This window comes from Hyaena hyaena, unplaced genomic scaffold (genome assembly GCF_003009895.1).
Source record: "Hyaena hyaena isolate Hyena2069 unplaced genomic scaffold, ASM300989v1 scaffold_689, whole genome shotgun sequence".
NCBI lineage: Eukaryota > Metazoa > Chordata > Mammalia > Carnivora > Hyaenidae > Hyaena > Hyaena hyaena.
Window position 1 is genome coordinate 1,015,280 of NW_024081322.1, and position 15,973 is coordinate 1,031,252.

The following is a 15,973-nucleotide window of genomic DNA, read 5'->3' on the forward strand; positions in this document are numbered from 1 at the left end:
TGAATGACATAATCAACCTAAAAGAGTATAGTAAGTATAATATCACTCTCTTTATGTAAGCTCCACTATTAAAATTAGTTCAGCATAACAACATCCTTCCCATAAAAATAATTTGCCAGAAGCAGCCTGTGCTCTTTCCCACCTCCGTTCAGACTAAGGAGGGCTAACCAGCCCTGTGCCCCATCTACCAACTGTGGTGGACCTTCAGGACTCTTTCTCCGGATGATCTCTGTGAACAGTATTGTTCAAACTTCAACAGAGGACAAGGATGTAACCGCTTCTTGCAAGCTGGCTCCGGGATAAGTAATGAAAAGTTAAGAAAGCAGATGGGTAGTAGAACTGAAACAGTCAAAAAATTATAATAATAGTAACCATGCCTGCACCTTTTCGGTACAGGAAAGGACTGGTTTCCGCACACCCTCCAATGGCCCCATGTCCTACTAAAACAAAGTACTCTTGACAAACAAATTTCGGATTCAAGGAATTTCATCCCGCTTGGTACGCAGTAAGTTAAATAAAAATTTCTCTGAGATTTTAAGACAGAACTAAAGTTTCAAACCTGTTGCCGAGTTCCGTGCGATCAGCGCTCCTTCCTACCCTGGCACGTTTTCGAGTCTTTGTGCATAAGAGAGTCTTGCAAGTCCTCCTAGCACCCGAACTGGCACCGCACACGCATCTGGCCGAAGCCTGCCAGCCCCCCTGCCGGTTTGCGGTCTTCGTCGTGCCGCCACACATGTCCTGAGTGTATGCACTTTCTTCCGGGTTATCCTGACTATCAACATGGACTGGGACACAAACGTTGAAGATCCTTTGTTGTCTGAGGAACAGTCCACACTGACCAGCCGTCCTAAGTAATCCCTGTACTCCCTGTGTGGTAGGTGAGGCAAGCTACTTGGCAGCAGCCTGCTAATTTCCTCTTTCAAAAGTTAAAAAAAAAAAAAAGGAACATTCATATGTTACGTAAATTAAGCCCGCCAAAGTATTAGGAAGTCAGATGTATCCAATGCTATAAAATATGCTCTCAGCAGGACCATTATAAACAGGCAAGTCCAAATCCCCACTTCCTACTTTTGTTCCTAAGCTTGTACTCCCGGTCAGCAAAAGACAAAACACTCAACAGGTTGAGCAGCTTGGGCTGACTCATTCCATCTGTGCTCCCCTGTCGGAGATTATGTAGTAGTCAATTAATTGGTCACAAGACCCATTCATATGGCTCTAGGCAAATGCAGTGACTTGCCTTCAGCTGCAAGGTTGTTCTGACATTGGCCACACCACCCTCTTAATGGCTCTCATGTGAGCAAGTGTCAGCTGACAGGTCTTACTCTGCAACCTTGCAAAACTCTACCCATAGCAAGTGAGGGAGATGGTTACACGCAACAAAGGTAGGGCTTGATGTACAGGAGGTGATGTGGGGGAGGGAGAGTAGGGACACATCCTTTCTTTAATACCAAATACACAGATGCGTGTGTATGAAAAATTATATATCCACATATACACATATACTTATGTAAGAAAAATAATAAGTGCAAAGCCATTTCCTCACAGCTCTTGCACTCAATTCCTAATTCCTGGGTATACTCAAACCAAGAAAGCCCTGAAATACCAGAACACAAGGACAAAAGTAGGTCAGTTTTGACTTCTGACACAAACATACTTCATCTGTAAAATGAAATAATGCTATGGAATTAATACAATTTTTCCATAGTACTGTGAGTTCATGGAAAAAATAATTTTTCTTTTAGAAGAAATAAAAAGGACTGGTCCCTAAAACACAGGTCATACCTTGAAAACTTTAAGGGATCATCTCAACTCCTTTTCCTCTTTCTCGTCCTTGAATTCAGCTGAAGAAATATTAATAGGTCCCTAAAATCTGATGAACCTTTGGTGGGTATTCAGTTTCAGGACGTTTTGTTTTATTTTATTTTTAAGTTTGCTTATTTATTTTGAGAGAGAGAGCATGCACAGGGGAGGGGCAGCAAGAGACAGAATTCCAAGCAGGCCTTGCACTGTCAGCGCAGAGCTGGATGTAAGGCTCAATCTCATGAACCACAAAATCACGACCTGAGCTGAAATCAACAGTCAGACGACCGAACTTAACTGACTGAAACACCCAGGTGCCCCGAGTTTCAAAAGGTTTGAAATGTATCTTTATACACAGCAGCCAAATATTTCACTCCAGAAGTGTGAGAAAAATCTAATGACATCGTGGTAGAGGCCTCAATTACCTTATGACATTATTATATATGTGACCCTAAAGTTTTTTTTATAACAAACCCAAAAAAGAACTTAAATACATCCTCCCCAGAGAAGTAAAGATTGCAACACACCTACAACAATGGCTAGACTTCTCTGTGAATGTGATAAATGGATAGTGGCAAGATAAAACCAGATTAGGAGAGAATGAATTCATTTTTCCAGTAAGGGAACACATTTTGACCTTAAAGCTTAACTGTGTGGCCACCATGTGATCATGGGTTCTTCTTTTTCTCCCTGAACTGTCTTTAAAATCACTTTCTCTTTTTAAACAGAGAATCAGAAGCTCACTTATGCAAGCACTCTAACCCTTCCATTTTAGGCACCAGACAGCTGGATGAGCAAAGGCTGAAAGGAAAGCCTCCTTTCATAGTTATCATTTCCACTTCCTAAGTGGCCCAAGTGAGGCCCTGAATCAATGTCTCCAGTTCACCAAGGGTTTACCTCCTCTAAAATCATAGGAGAAATGAAAGTATAGTTTGCCAAAAAGAATAACCATAGGCCTCACATGGTGTTACTCCGACCAGGCCAAGTCATCAAAAACTAATTTAACTGCTGTTTCAACCTCCCCCAGAAATGTCCTCACCTATCAATCAGGGATTTTCAGATAAGCACCAATGAGGAAATCTATCACCTGGCCCCCTCCATTCCCTTCCCACAAAGGAAGATGAGGCAATCTGCATCATAAGACCCTTGCCCTTCCTTCCTTTTTCTTTTTTCATTATTTTTTTTTTGCGTCTACCTTTCTTGCTCCACTCTCCTTCCCATAAAAACTTTCCATTTTGTACAAGTCCTCAGAACACCCCTCTATTCTCTAGATGGGATACTGCCTGATTCATGAATCATTTAATAAAGCCAATTAGATCTTCACCTTTACTCGGATGGATTTTATTTTTTAACATGTTCAATGTTGAAGGGGTAGGATCTTTAAAAATGCCAAAATAATATGTAGAAAAAATGCTGGGGGAACATATTCCATTTTTTACATGTAAAAAATGAATTTTAAGTTTTAAAACTATAATCTCTTAAAGGTATTTATCTAGGACCTGATGAAAGGACATGAAACCCTTTTGTTAAATATGTTTTCTTAACAAATACTTGTAGCTAGCCTCAAAGCTGTTCAACCATTCTGATGTTTTACATTTTGCAAAGCCTTAAATTCTGTTACAATATGCAAATTTTATCCCCTATCCCAATGATACAAACATTTTAAATGATCAGAATAATAAGAGATGAACATGACAATATAATTACAAAGGATAATTGGACGAAATAAGGATCAAAGTGCATTGGGAAATAATTCCCTTAAAGAGAAGCTAACCACATGGCTCAAGAAACTCTAAACCCCTTCTTCTGCATGTTCCTTCCATTCAGCCAGCCACCTTTAACTAAACACTACACGCCAGTCACTGTTTCTCTCTAAATTCAGTAAGCATACCTTGATCCACCACTTCCTTGGCTGAGTGGGGCTCAAACTCGGTATGCTTATAAACAGATTGCTGGGCCTTGCCCCAGGGTTTCTGATTCAGCAGTTCTGAGGTGGAGTCTGAGAATGTACATTTCTAACAAGTTCCTAGGATGCTGTTGCTGCACGCCTGGGAACCACACATTTGAGAAACACTTCCTTGATAAAATTTCATCTTCCTTATGATGACTTCCTAGGCTGGAAGATCTTTTTCTCCCTTGAATTCCTCTACTATTTTTTTAAACCACACCTTTAACCCTTAACATGTAACTGCTTTGCAACAGAGTAGTGTACATATCTTATGAGCCTAACCAGATCATAAATACTTTGAATATTAAAAATTTGGGTCTTGACATTCATTTTTGTACATTATATGGGTCTTATGCTTGGTAGATACTCAACAGATCACTTTTTGATAGGTTTAATAGGGCTGAATATTTGCGTTAACACTATGATAGGAATCTGCTTGCAACAAGCAGTGTGCTCCGTTAACAGTCAGGTATATTTTCTGACCAAGAGGGTGCTTGTGCTTAAACACACACACTCACACACACTCTTCCATTTATTACAGCAGAAGTTCCTTTAGAAGCTTTAATATTCCCTGTTCACTCCGGTCAATGTGACTCATGTGGTATCTTAACAGAAAGAACTTTAAAACTTTTAAAAAGTGAAAAAGCCATTTCCTCCGTCCCTCCCTTAATAACCCTTAATTCCACAGCTCAAAATCTGACAAAGCATAACACAGATGTGTATCAAAGCCACAACCACTGTACTTAAAAGAGATGCCTCTATAGGACTCCGAATTTCCTTATATTTAAATGGGAGTTCTAAAACTTCTTCAGTAAATGGAAAAACAAATAATAACTGCATCATCACAACCATCCTTCTGAGACATGAGGAAACTGCTTAAAAGCACAAAATTGAACAAAAATCAAAATGGATGCTCTAGTGCTTCAGCAAAGTTCAATTTTGTAGTAACCTTAGCCTGTCTTCCGCAAACCTCCTCTCCGCCCCTCTTACCCTTTTGTTTCAGAAACCCAGTACCACCCTAAAAACATGACAAAGAAGGCTAGGAGCTTGTTCGGTTCCTGCCAAACCCTGCTAGATCCTGTGTTTCCCTATAACCCCCCACCCATGAACACCTTCCTCCAGAGGGCTTGCAGTTTTTGAAGGCCACAGTTTCCTTTGCCTCCTTTGCCTGTCAAAGCAATAAAGCTATCATTCCTCTTTATCCCAAACTCTGTCTACATTTTGGCTCCAAAGCACAGAGGTCGGTTTTTGACAATAATCAGAGCAGCTCACACAGTAGCTAAGAGAAAGGTATCTTTAGATCGTCAGTGCCCCAAATTCTGTTCTGATCTTTCCTTTTTTCTCAATCTTCTCTTTCCCGAAGTGGAATCATATTCTAATATAGTTACCCACACTGTTACTCATTAACACCTGGATATCCTGCTCCTAAATACTAATATACATACAAGATTTATCATCGACCTATTTGTAATGCTACTTATGGTAAAGTTCTCTGTTTCCTTCACACGGTTCGGCCATGTTTCCACATTTAGAAAAGTACCTGCAGTCACTGCCTGGACTCCCACACTCCACCTGCAATTCAATACACTGACTAGAACTGCTGCTGCCACCACAGATACTGTCATAATTCAGATGAACTTTATCAGATGTTAGAGGAGAGGCGGAGGGAAGTGTGGAAGTACGGGGAGGTCACGTGGTATGTGTACGGAAGGAAGACGACTGGTTCAACTTTTTTTTTTTTTTTTTTTAAAGTAAACTCTATCCCTCAATGTGGGGCTCGGACTCAAGACCCCAAGATCAAGACTCACATGCTCTACTGACTGAGCCAGCCAGGCACCCCTGGTTCAATTTTTTAACCTATATGTGTTTTGCTTCCGATCTCACAGCCAGTACTAAGTGGTCCTAGAGAAGAGTGCTCAGTTTATGAGTCAAGAAATGATATCAAGTATCATTCAGATCACACAGGCAAATATCTGGTACTGAAGGCACTAGTCCAAATCTTTTACTATTAGCCAAAATCTCTAATCAACCAGAACATGGTTTCCTGTTGCCCCCAGACTCCTCTGCAATCCTTCCAATGCAGTGTTCTGGGAACCCACTGCAGCCCTAAAGATTTGGCATCTGAGGAAAAATCCATTCCCATGCCTGATTTAGAATTAGGACAATTAAAGTCAGGAATGTGTCCAGCATTTCTGCATTCCCCTGACTTCACACTCTTCAGGTGATAAAAGGAGTGATCACTGTATATAGTGAAAAATTAACTCAAAAGCCACAATTGAGAGGGATGGGTATAAAGAGAGAAAAAAATGAAGGCCTACCATAGGTCCAAAAAGTCCAGTCTAATTATTCTTATCTAATAAATCTCTCTATAAAGAATCTTTCTCTACCAAGTCACATTACCTTAACGAGAAAAAGGGAACAATAAATGAAGGGCAAGGAGTGGGGTTCCTGATCCACAGCTGCTACAACCAATTGTCCTTTTATTGGGGTGATTCCCTGTCTTCCATAAAACCTTTTCCATATCTATGAACAATGGATCACAAGCCTTTTTACCAGTAGTTTGCAAAGCACAATCCCCAAAAGGAAACACAAAAAGGTTATATGAGATGCTGGCAAACTACTGGGTTTCTTATCTGGGTGCTGGTGCTGTGAATTCATAGCAAGCAGAGTATGTATACTTTTCTGTCTGTATCTTATAGTTCAATTTGAAGTTTATTTAAGAAAAAGCACTCATGCTAGGCTAGCACAAAAGGATAAGGTAAGGGGATGAGGAAGCTTTCTTGATGCAGTGTGCTTTAGGGGAATGGGCTTTAGAAACAGATCCAGGATCAACACCTAGTGTGTCAATACTGGGCTGTTTTCAGATATGTGATCATGAATAGCTTGCAATACCTAAGCAGTGGCCCATCCTCACAAGACCGGTTCAGTGTGCAATCAGAAACTAACACCCCTGCCATAATGCCGTGTAAACTTAACTGACAAGCTCAGCACTCAGGAAATTTGTCAAAATGTACAAACTGGGTCACACAAGGTGCATAAAAACCAGCTGGGTTTATTATGTGCTTATTAACAATGCCAGGCATTGTTCTAACAGTGTTTCAATTTGATCACAGGAAATCAGTGGCTCTACTATCTCCTTTTTACAGGAGAAGAGAATGGAGCACAGAAGGGTTATGAACTGGTCCAAAGGATGTAGCCTGCCCTAAGCAGAGCCAGGATGTAAGTCCAGGCACCCCTGCTGGCGAGTGAGCCACAGCTCACATCCTCACATCCTCACACTATCTGGCGGGAGTTGCACATCTGTACCCGGCCATCTGAGGACTGGTTTAGGAAGAGGTTACGGAGTAGGCAGTGGAGTATCACTGCCTAATAAATTAAGTCAAATTCTTTCTCCTACATCTTGAACCTCATGCCACTTAAGATGTTTAGATTCTCATGAATTCAGTCCTCTGTGAGGGCAAGGCCCCAGTCATGTGCACTGTGGGTGACTAAGTCTCTTGTCAGACACCTTGCCGTGAACCCTGCCCTGTTCTCGGGTAAACAATCCCTGTACAGGAGCCAAGCACACCAGCCATCCCACAGGATGCCTGCTCTGCCCTCCTCTCTTGACCCTGCCTGGTTCAGCCCTTCAGCTGAGGGACGGACTCCCAAGCAGAGGGATTTTTTGATCCTGAAAAAGTTAGGTTAAGTGTACAATAAAATCAATCCATATTACTTCTCTGACTTGAAATGAGGAGCTACCTGGGGGACCAAGTTAGCTTTCAGCTTTAGATAAAAGTTATATGAAAATTCGGGATGATCTTGCAGTATCTAATTATAATCCAGATATTTCCCATTCCATATACCCATACTTTGAAGAACAAAGCATCTATTACCCACTAGAGAACAGGGTCTCAGCAAACAAAAGAATGAATGAATGAATGAATGAATGAATGAATGAATGGCATGTCTTCATGAAGTCTGTGAAACACAGGAAAATTCTTGCCTTACAAAGTTAAATAAAAAGAACAAGATACAAAATTGTATATGTACTTCTGATAATAAGAGTGCTTTTAAAAAACCAAACCTAGAAAAAAGAACTAAAAAGACATATCAGAATATCTTTGAATAGCGACACTAAGAATGTTTTTCCTTTTCTTTTTCTCCACTTTCCATTTGTAGGGGATGTATTATTTATAAACAATGGGTGAAGCTACTTTATTTTTTAAATTCTTCCTGCCAAACCAGTAATGATCACTTGATTTCTTTATTCTGTAACAATTCTGCAGGCTTTATTGTAAGGAAATTGTCAGAGTCAAAATAATTTCAGACAGCTGAAAGGAAAAGCAAAGCATTCGCCCTGTTAAGAGTGCAATTCTACTCAACACTATTTGTCCTTCAACATAATTGCTATCATTAAGATTCATATAAGCTAGCAAAAAAAAAGTATATAGCATATACTGTTACACTAAAAACAAAACTCCCCAATTTCCCTTTTTTTGGAGACTTAGTTTAGTACCTAGCAGCAATACAATATACATAACAATGACAGGATTTTTAAACTACACATAGTATAGTTTGTTTGTTTGTTTGTTTTAATTGCTATTCAAAGGTGATCTAACCAAGTATCAGCATGCTGACAACATAGATAAGGAAAAGAAAGCTGACACTCCTGGAGATTCTCAACCTAATAAGTGAAACAGTGGTTCTGGGGATAAGAGTTACAATCAAACTGTGGCTGTACCGATTTCATTTCTAAACCGTCAAATGAAAAAACAAACAAGCAAACAAACAAAACGCAGCCAGGCCTGCTAATTCAAGGTTGTACAGCTCTGCTGTGTAACTCTCCACCCACAAGAAGGGGCATCACTTGCCTTTTGTCTCAGTAAAATGACTCCCTCTTTTTGGAATCAGCTAGATAACCAGCAATTTAGATAAAAACTTTCATCGCTTTTTTTTAAGGGTCAATATCAGACTTCAATCTATAATCCTTTTCCTTTATGCATGGGTTTTACAACTCATCCCATGTTTCACTGAAATTAGTAACAACCATACAATTACTTTTAAGACTCCTCAAGTTAGAACCCTTAGCAAGAAAATATTACACAACTTTTAAAGTTTAACTCTGATGTCAAGCTGGACTGTCACTAGCATTTGGACCTTAGCATAAGTATCAGCAGTCCAGATCTGCTTAAGAAGTTGGAAAGTGAGCTACTGGGCTGGGGCCATCATCTCTGAAATATCCATAGTTCTCTGATTCTCTGCAAAGCATGTGATCAGGGCACCCAGTTACAAAGTAAAGAAGAGGAGGAGTCTGACCACAACTGAGGGCAGGTGGGGTCTGGGGACTTGGGAGTCCCATGGGCACTCGGATGACCCGGCCTGTGAGCTGGGCTGCAGGGGGTGCGGCGGCGGCGACAGGGGCTGCCTGTAGTGCAGTGTGTCTGAACTAATAAAATGGCTTAGGAGGCAGGATGGCCTGGGACTGCCTGCAGCCCCTCTCCAGGATGCTGCCAGATGTCGCCTGTCCTCTCCCTGGGGCACAGAGATATATATAAAATCTTGAAATTGGATGTGTCTTTTGGGAGGCACCACTGCCTGTCCCTAGGATTCTTTTTTTATTTTCTGCAAATTACTCATAAGACTGCTGTCCTCCAATCCCTGCACCACCCCTGCTGCTGTGGGGTCAGGGGGGGGGAGGGGGGGGGACGGACAGAGTACCTGTAATTGTTAAACATGAATTCTATTAGAAAAAAAAAAAAAAAAGAATGTACCTTGAAGAGTTGTTGCAGAAATTCCTATTCAACACCTTCGCTTGCTTGCCCTACGTATCTGACCAAAAGCAGCTCTGCGTTTTTGCCAGTTTTCAGTGCTCCCACTCTCTCCATCAAAACTGTCACTATTCTTACCAAATTGTATAATTCATGAGAAGCATGCTTCAAAAAAATACCTAGCGGAGAACCTTCAGCTATCTCCATCTCTCTTCTATTTGGATGTACGACTATAACATAATGAAACTTTTCTCTTGATGCTTTGGAACAGAATCAGCCTGGATTACTCCAAGTCCAAGTCCAAAATGATGTCAGTATTAAAATACAGCAGCTCACATGCCCAAGCCACAACTAAAGGTTCAGTCACCCTGGCTAAGCATCAAGACCCCCTGCAATAAGCCTTCTCATTGTTCTGTGCCTTTTCATTTAAAAAAAAAAATTTTTTTAAAGTAATCTCTACATCCAATATGGGGTTTGAAATCACAACCCAGAGATCAAGAGTCAGCCAGGTGTCCCCTGCTTCACTGACTGAGCAACCAAGGTGCCCCTGTTCTGTACTTTCTTACATACCTTGTTCCATTCAGGTAACCTAACCTGTGTCCCCCCCCTAAACTGTTCTCTCAGTCTTCCTAGAGAAAGTTTCATTGTAAAAAGGCCTTTATCTCCCTCTCTTACGTTTTTAACTAAAAAAACATTTTTAAGCAATTATAATTTTTTTTACATTTATAACATGGGGATACAACTATTTATCCCATAGAAGAATAAATCATGCGATCAAATTACTATAAATGGCATTACACAAACAACAGCTATTATTATTGTAACTATTATAGTCCTTGAGATAATTTCAGAATTACTACAAGTTACTCATTAATCCATGCTGCAAATAAAACACCAAATAGGATTAAACAAAATAAAAAGCATGTGATACTTCTCTACAATTTATAAAGATAACTTGGGGCACGTGAGTGGCTCTGTTGCTTCAGCGTTCGACTCTCGATTTCGGCACAGGTCACGATCTCACGGTTAATGAGTTCAAGCCCTGCATTAGCCTCTGTGCTGACAGTGCAGACCCTGCTTGGGATCCTCTGTCTCTCAATAAATAAATAAACTTTAAAAAAGATATCTCATTGGTTTTGCAGAATAATTCATGGACTTGCCTTTAATATATGTTATCTAAAGACTCAGGACTCCGTTTATTTATCCTTTCAAATATTTGATGTGCCAGGAGCTGTTCAGGATGCTGAGGATACCGAGAAAAATGGAATTAGTGTGCTAATAGTCTCAAGGCAGATGTGGGGATGGTATTACAGGGCCATCAGGGTTGTGGGGTGGCGTGGAGGAGAGGGTCTTAATAAAAGTATCCAGAGTACTAAGGCCCCCTCTTCACTCACCACTGGTGATATGAAAGCTGGAGAAGGAGAAGTTTTAACTGGAGCATGAAGTACTTTTAATTCCCTCTTCACCCTTGCCTACGTCACAACTTCCACTGCTACCACCCTAGTAGCCACTGATACTAAAAAAAAAAAAAAAAAAAAAAAAAAAAAAAAAGTTGCTTGGGGAGTGGAGACAAATCAATTTATGAGAAGAGAAAGCTGGGAAATGAGAGGCTGGGAGAAGCTATTCAGCTCTGAATCAGTAGACTCTCATTTCTCTGAGTCAGTTCCTCATGACAAGGCTGAGTACTAGGAACTCAGGAGATGCCAGCAACCAGATGAGCAGTCACCATCAGCAGTGTCTCTGCTGAGAGGGTGTCATACTAGGGAAAGGAACCCGGGACCAGAAGGAAAGAGCTGTATCTATAACATTGGCATAGTCATTCACCAGCCACATGACTCAGAGGAAAGATACTCAGCTCTCTGAGCCTCAGTTTCACCAGCTGGAAGTAAATGGGTGATGGTGATGTTAAAAATATTACATGTGAGCATGTGAAAATACCTCAAAACTGTACAGCTTTAGACAAATGTGATGTGTTTTATATGCACATGTCTAAAAGTACTCACTGTCCTATTTGAGTTGCTACACTCACAGATGACTGCATTGTATTTATACAACATGAAGCCAAGGCAAATAACTTTGGCCACAATGACATCTGGCAAATAATAATGTTATCCAAGAAAGTCAGCCACCTCTCCACCCCCCATCCCAAAGCATGGCCAATTCTCCGGAAGCTCCAGGCAATTAAGCCCTCTAAAATAGAGTCATTGCAAAGTCCCTTGGGAATAATAAACTCTAGAACAAATTAGTGCAACAGCTAGAAATTTATATCTATGAAATGATTAGCTTTCAAATTAACATAAAGCATTCTCTTCCACTGATAAATTGTTTTTCCCCCTCCTGTGTACTTTCAATCATACCCGCTCCCCTCCTAAAATACCCTTCGTCTAACTCTCCAAATCAAATCCTCAAAGTTTTTCCGGGACCCAAACCAAGGGCCATCTATCCCATAAAAACTCCCCACCATCACTCTTTTCTGAAGACACTTCAACATCTATAAACAGAGGACAGAATGGGTTCTCTACACAATGTCTCTGAAGGATTCTCTATTTGTTTCTTAAAGCACAGAATCTCCCAACAACCATGGTTCAACTTTTCCCTTTGGCCACACCTTAGAATGACAGTCCCTGTGTCTTACACGCTGCCATGTCACGGTGTAGGGAAAAGCAGCTGCAGGCCACGAATGATTCCCACAAAAGAACACACGTGGAAGTGGCGTTTGTCCAAAGCAACCTTGGGTCTGCATTTTTGTAATAATTTGCCACTGTTGTAAGGTATAAATCTCTCCTCATACCTCATCACATACAGAATGTTAGAATGTCTGTTATGACCTCCTAAACCAAATGAGGACATGCACACATCTTTACTTTCTGCTATGTTTAATTGTGTTGCTCTCAGCTAACACTGAGCAGGGAGAAGGCACTTAGTAAATGGTGCTTAAGTTGGAACTAACCTCTTTTCTGTCGCATTTTACTAAGGCTGCCTCACAAATAGCTGTTCAACCAAATTATGGAAATAGTCACTCTCTCAGGGAAAACAAAACTCTATTATACCACAGCATAAGGTGACATAGACTCAAATGCTCCTTTGAAAAATAATTACACATTTAAAAACCTGACTGTATTTGATTAGTCCAAAACACAATCTAATGGTAACCCTGATTCCTAAAGGGATTCGGTGATGCTCCATCCAGTAGAACTGTCGTGAATGCTGACTTTATTTATTAAAGGAGAATTGTCAAAGGAAAAGAAAAAACTTCTTAGGGGGGAGTTTTCTTAGCACAGAGGATTTTTAATATTCATGACAGGACTCCTTTTCTTTACAAGAGCTATACTCAGGTACATCAGTAACTTTAATGGCATTAAAAATACAAATGGTCCCAAGAATTTGGTCTTTAGAAGTAGCACCGTCTAGGGACGTCTGGGTGGCTCAGTTGGTTAAGTGTCCGACTTCAGCTCAGGTCATGATCTCACAGTTCATGAGTCTGAGCCCCACATCAGGCTCTGTGCTGACAGCAAGGAGCCTGTCTGGGATTCTCTCCCTCCTTCTCTCTCTGCCCCTCCCCAACTCAGGTTTTCTCCCTCTCAAAATGAATAAAATTAAAAATTAAAAAAAAAAAAAGTAGTACCATCTGATAGTCATTTTCAAATTATTCCCTGGAAATTCAAAGGGAGCACTAAAACATTGTCCATCAGAAATATATTGCAAGTCCCCTAGAGAATTTAAAATTTTCTAGTACCCACATTGTTTTGAAGATTTTATTTTTTTTTAAAATTTTTTTTTTAATGTTTTATTTATTCTAGGAGAGAGAGAGAGAGACAGCATGAGCAGGGGAGGGTCAGAGAGAGAGGGAGTCACAGACTGAAACAGGCTCCAGGCTCTGAGCTGGCAGTCAGCACAGAGCCCGACGCAGGGCTCGAACCCACGAACCGCGAGATCATGACCTAAGCGAAAGTCGGACGCTTAACCGACTAAGCCACCCAGGCGCCCCTTAAAGATTTTATTTTTAAGTGATCTCTATACCAAATTCACAACCCAGAGATCAAGAGTTCCACACTCTACTGACTGAGCCAGCCAGGTACCCTTCCAGGACTCACATTTTAAAAAAGCAAAAGGACAAATACCGTATGTTTGCACATATAAGTGGATTAGGAGGAAGTTAATGGAGGACAAAGTGGGAGAAGAAGGGGAAAAATAGTGGGGGAGAGGGAGGGAGGCAAACCACGAGAGACTCTTGAATGTTGAGAACAAATTGAAAGCTGAGAGGGGTGGGGAAGAGGGGAAGGGGGTGATGGGCATGGAGGAAGTCACTTGTTGAGATGAGCACGGGTGTTATATGTAAACCAACTTGACAATAAACTATAAATAAATAAATAAATAAATGTTGAGAACAAATTGAAAGCTGAGAGGGGTGGGGAAGAGGGGAAGGGGGTGATGGGCATGGAGGAAGTCACTTGTTGAGATGAGCACGGGTGTTATATGTAAACCAACTTGACAATAAACTATAAATAAATAAATAAATAAATAAATAAATAAATAAAATAAAAAAGCAAAAGGAAACAGGTGAAGTGAGACTTAACAATTTATTTTATTTGGTCAACATATACAAAACCTTATTTCGCATGTAATCAATATAAAAATTAATGAATTGTTTTCCATTCTTTTCTTCACACTAAATCTTTGAAATCTAGTATAAATTTTTATGCTTCAAGAACATCTCAATTCAGACTAGCCACATTTCAGGTGTCCACCAGCCACATGTGGCTACCCAGATGAGCAGCACAGTTCTAGAAAACTCTTGCGAAAAAGTACAGTGGTGGTGTATGTATATGATTTGCCTCTCCTTTGTTTCCAAACCCCATCACAATAACCAATGAGAAAAAATACAAAACCTAACCCGGTGGCCAGTGGGAAAATTTTGGAAGGCAAGTGTCCAAGTCAGAGTGTCCACGGTTGCCAGTGAAACCTACAGACAGTCAAGAGGAAGCTGGCTCATTCCCCAACCCCCACGCAAACAGAACTGAAAGGAATCATTACCTCTATTTACCAAACCGTAAGCATGCACATTCGCCGATCTCAAATGCTGTAAAAATGAAAATCACATGACAAGGGAAATGAAAATTGAAGAACTTGGGGCACCAAGAGATAACAAAGAAAACTGAGGAAGTAAAATATCAACCTAGCTCCTCTATAGAAGAAAAAGGATATCAGGACAATTAGTCAACACTTTGGACCAACTCTTGACTATTCACCTTATTTCTCTCCTCTTCTCCCTAAATCTAATCAACAAACGAATCTTGGTGATTCTTCCTCATGTCCTTCCCATGGTACAAAAGGGGGGTGTAAACCAAACAGTATATTGTACTCTGTGCAATAAAGTGCAATAAAGAACGCTGCCACTCATTTAATAGTCTGCATAGGCCTCTTCATACCTGCTTTTACACCAGGACTTTTAAGATTCCTGGATCACATCTCAGCGTTCTTAGAATCTCTGGAAACATGCACACAGTTACATCCCACAGGCACTGAAATAGTCTGTTAGCTCTCTAGGCCCTCTGATCACAACATCATCCCTTGGGAACTCAATATTCCTTCCCATCAAGGGTCAATCCAACAACAAATGTGCTGTTCTCTGGCTTCTTTAAAAATACCCTTGATTTCTACCCCCACCCATTTTCCAATATGACTGTGACTACAATCTCCTATTCTTCCAGCTATCTTATTCCCTCCAATCCTGACCTCTGACTTTACACAATCATCCAGTTTCTTCCTGGATCACACCCATTTTGGCTTTACGTATTTATCTTTCAATACCTACAACTCAGCTTTGATTCGATTTCCCACCTCCTCATTCCCTCAAGTTCGAATAGCCCCAAAACTCAGAATCAGTTACCCATTTACCTTTTCCACTCTAAGGCTACACAGCTTCCACTGTACAATCAACTCTCGTTATTCGCACTACCTATGTTCTATAAGGTCTCTGCGACAACTGAATTGGTGAGTAATAAACCATTGTTTTCAGAGGAAATACAGGGCTAAGTTCCTGCAAGCCTGTGTCCATAATGTTTTCATCAACTGATTAATTTTGAATCTTTGGGTGTCTGAGTGGCTCAGTCAGTTGAGCGTGTGACTCTTGATTTCAGCTCAGGTCATGATCCCAGGGTCATGGGATCAAGCCCAGTGTTGGGCTGTATACTGAGTGTGGAGCCTGCTTAAGATTCTCTCTCACTCTTAAAATACTGAGAACAAACAGAGGGTTGATGGGGGGCGGGGGAGAAGGGAAAATGGGTGATGGGCATGGAGGAGGGCACTTGTTAGGATGAACACTGGGTATTATATGGAAAACAACTTGACAATAAACTATATTAAAAAAAAAACATTCTCTTTTTTTCTCTCTGCCCCTCTCCCCACTCAGGCATACTCTCTCTAATTTTTTTAAAAAGGATACATATATAAATCTATATGTATGTGTATATAT

The 15,973-nt window shown here is 40.6% G+C and overlaps 1 protein-coding gene across 5 annotated transcripts in view; it reads right to left on the reverse strand.

Moving 5' to 3' along the window:
- The window catches only part of FNIP2 (folliculin interacting protein 2), a 132,558-nt gene that overhangs the window by 89,922 nt on the left and 26,663 nt on the right, over positions 1 to 15,973 (reverse strand). For 3 of the 5 annotated variants that reach the window (XM_039217436.1, XM_039217437.1, XM_039217434.1), the window contains exon 1: positions 560 to 1,083. The exons of the other annotated variants lie outside the window; for them this stretch is intronic. In XM_039217436.1, coding sequence (XP_039073367.1) covers positions 560 to 735 — 176 coding nt within the window. In that variant the 5' untranslated portion in view covers positions 736 to 1,083. Of the gene's footprint in view, positions 1 to 559; positions 1,084 to 15,973 lie in introns of those variants that run through there. 5 annotated transcript variants of the gene reach the window in all.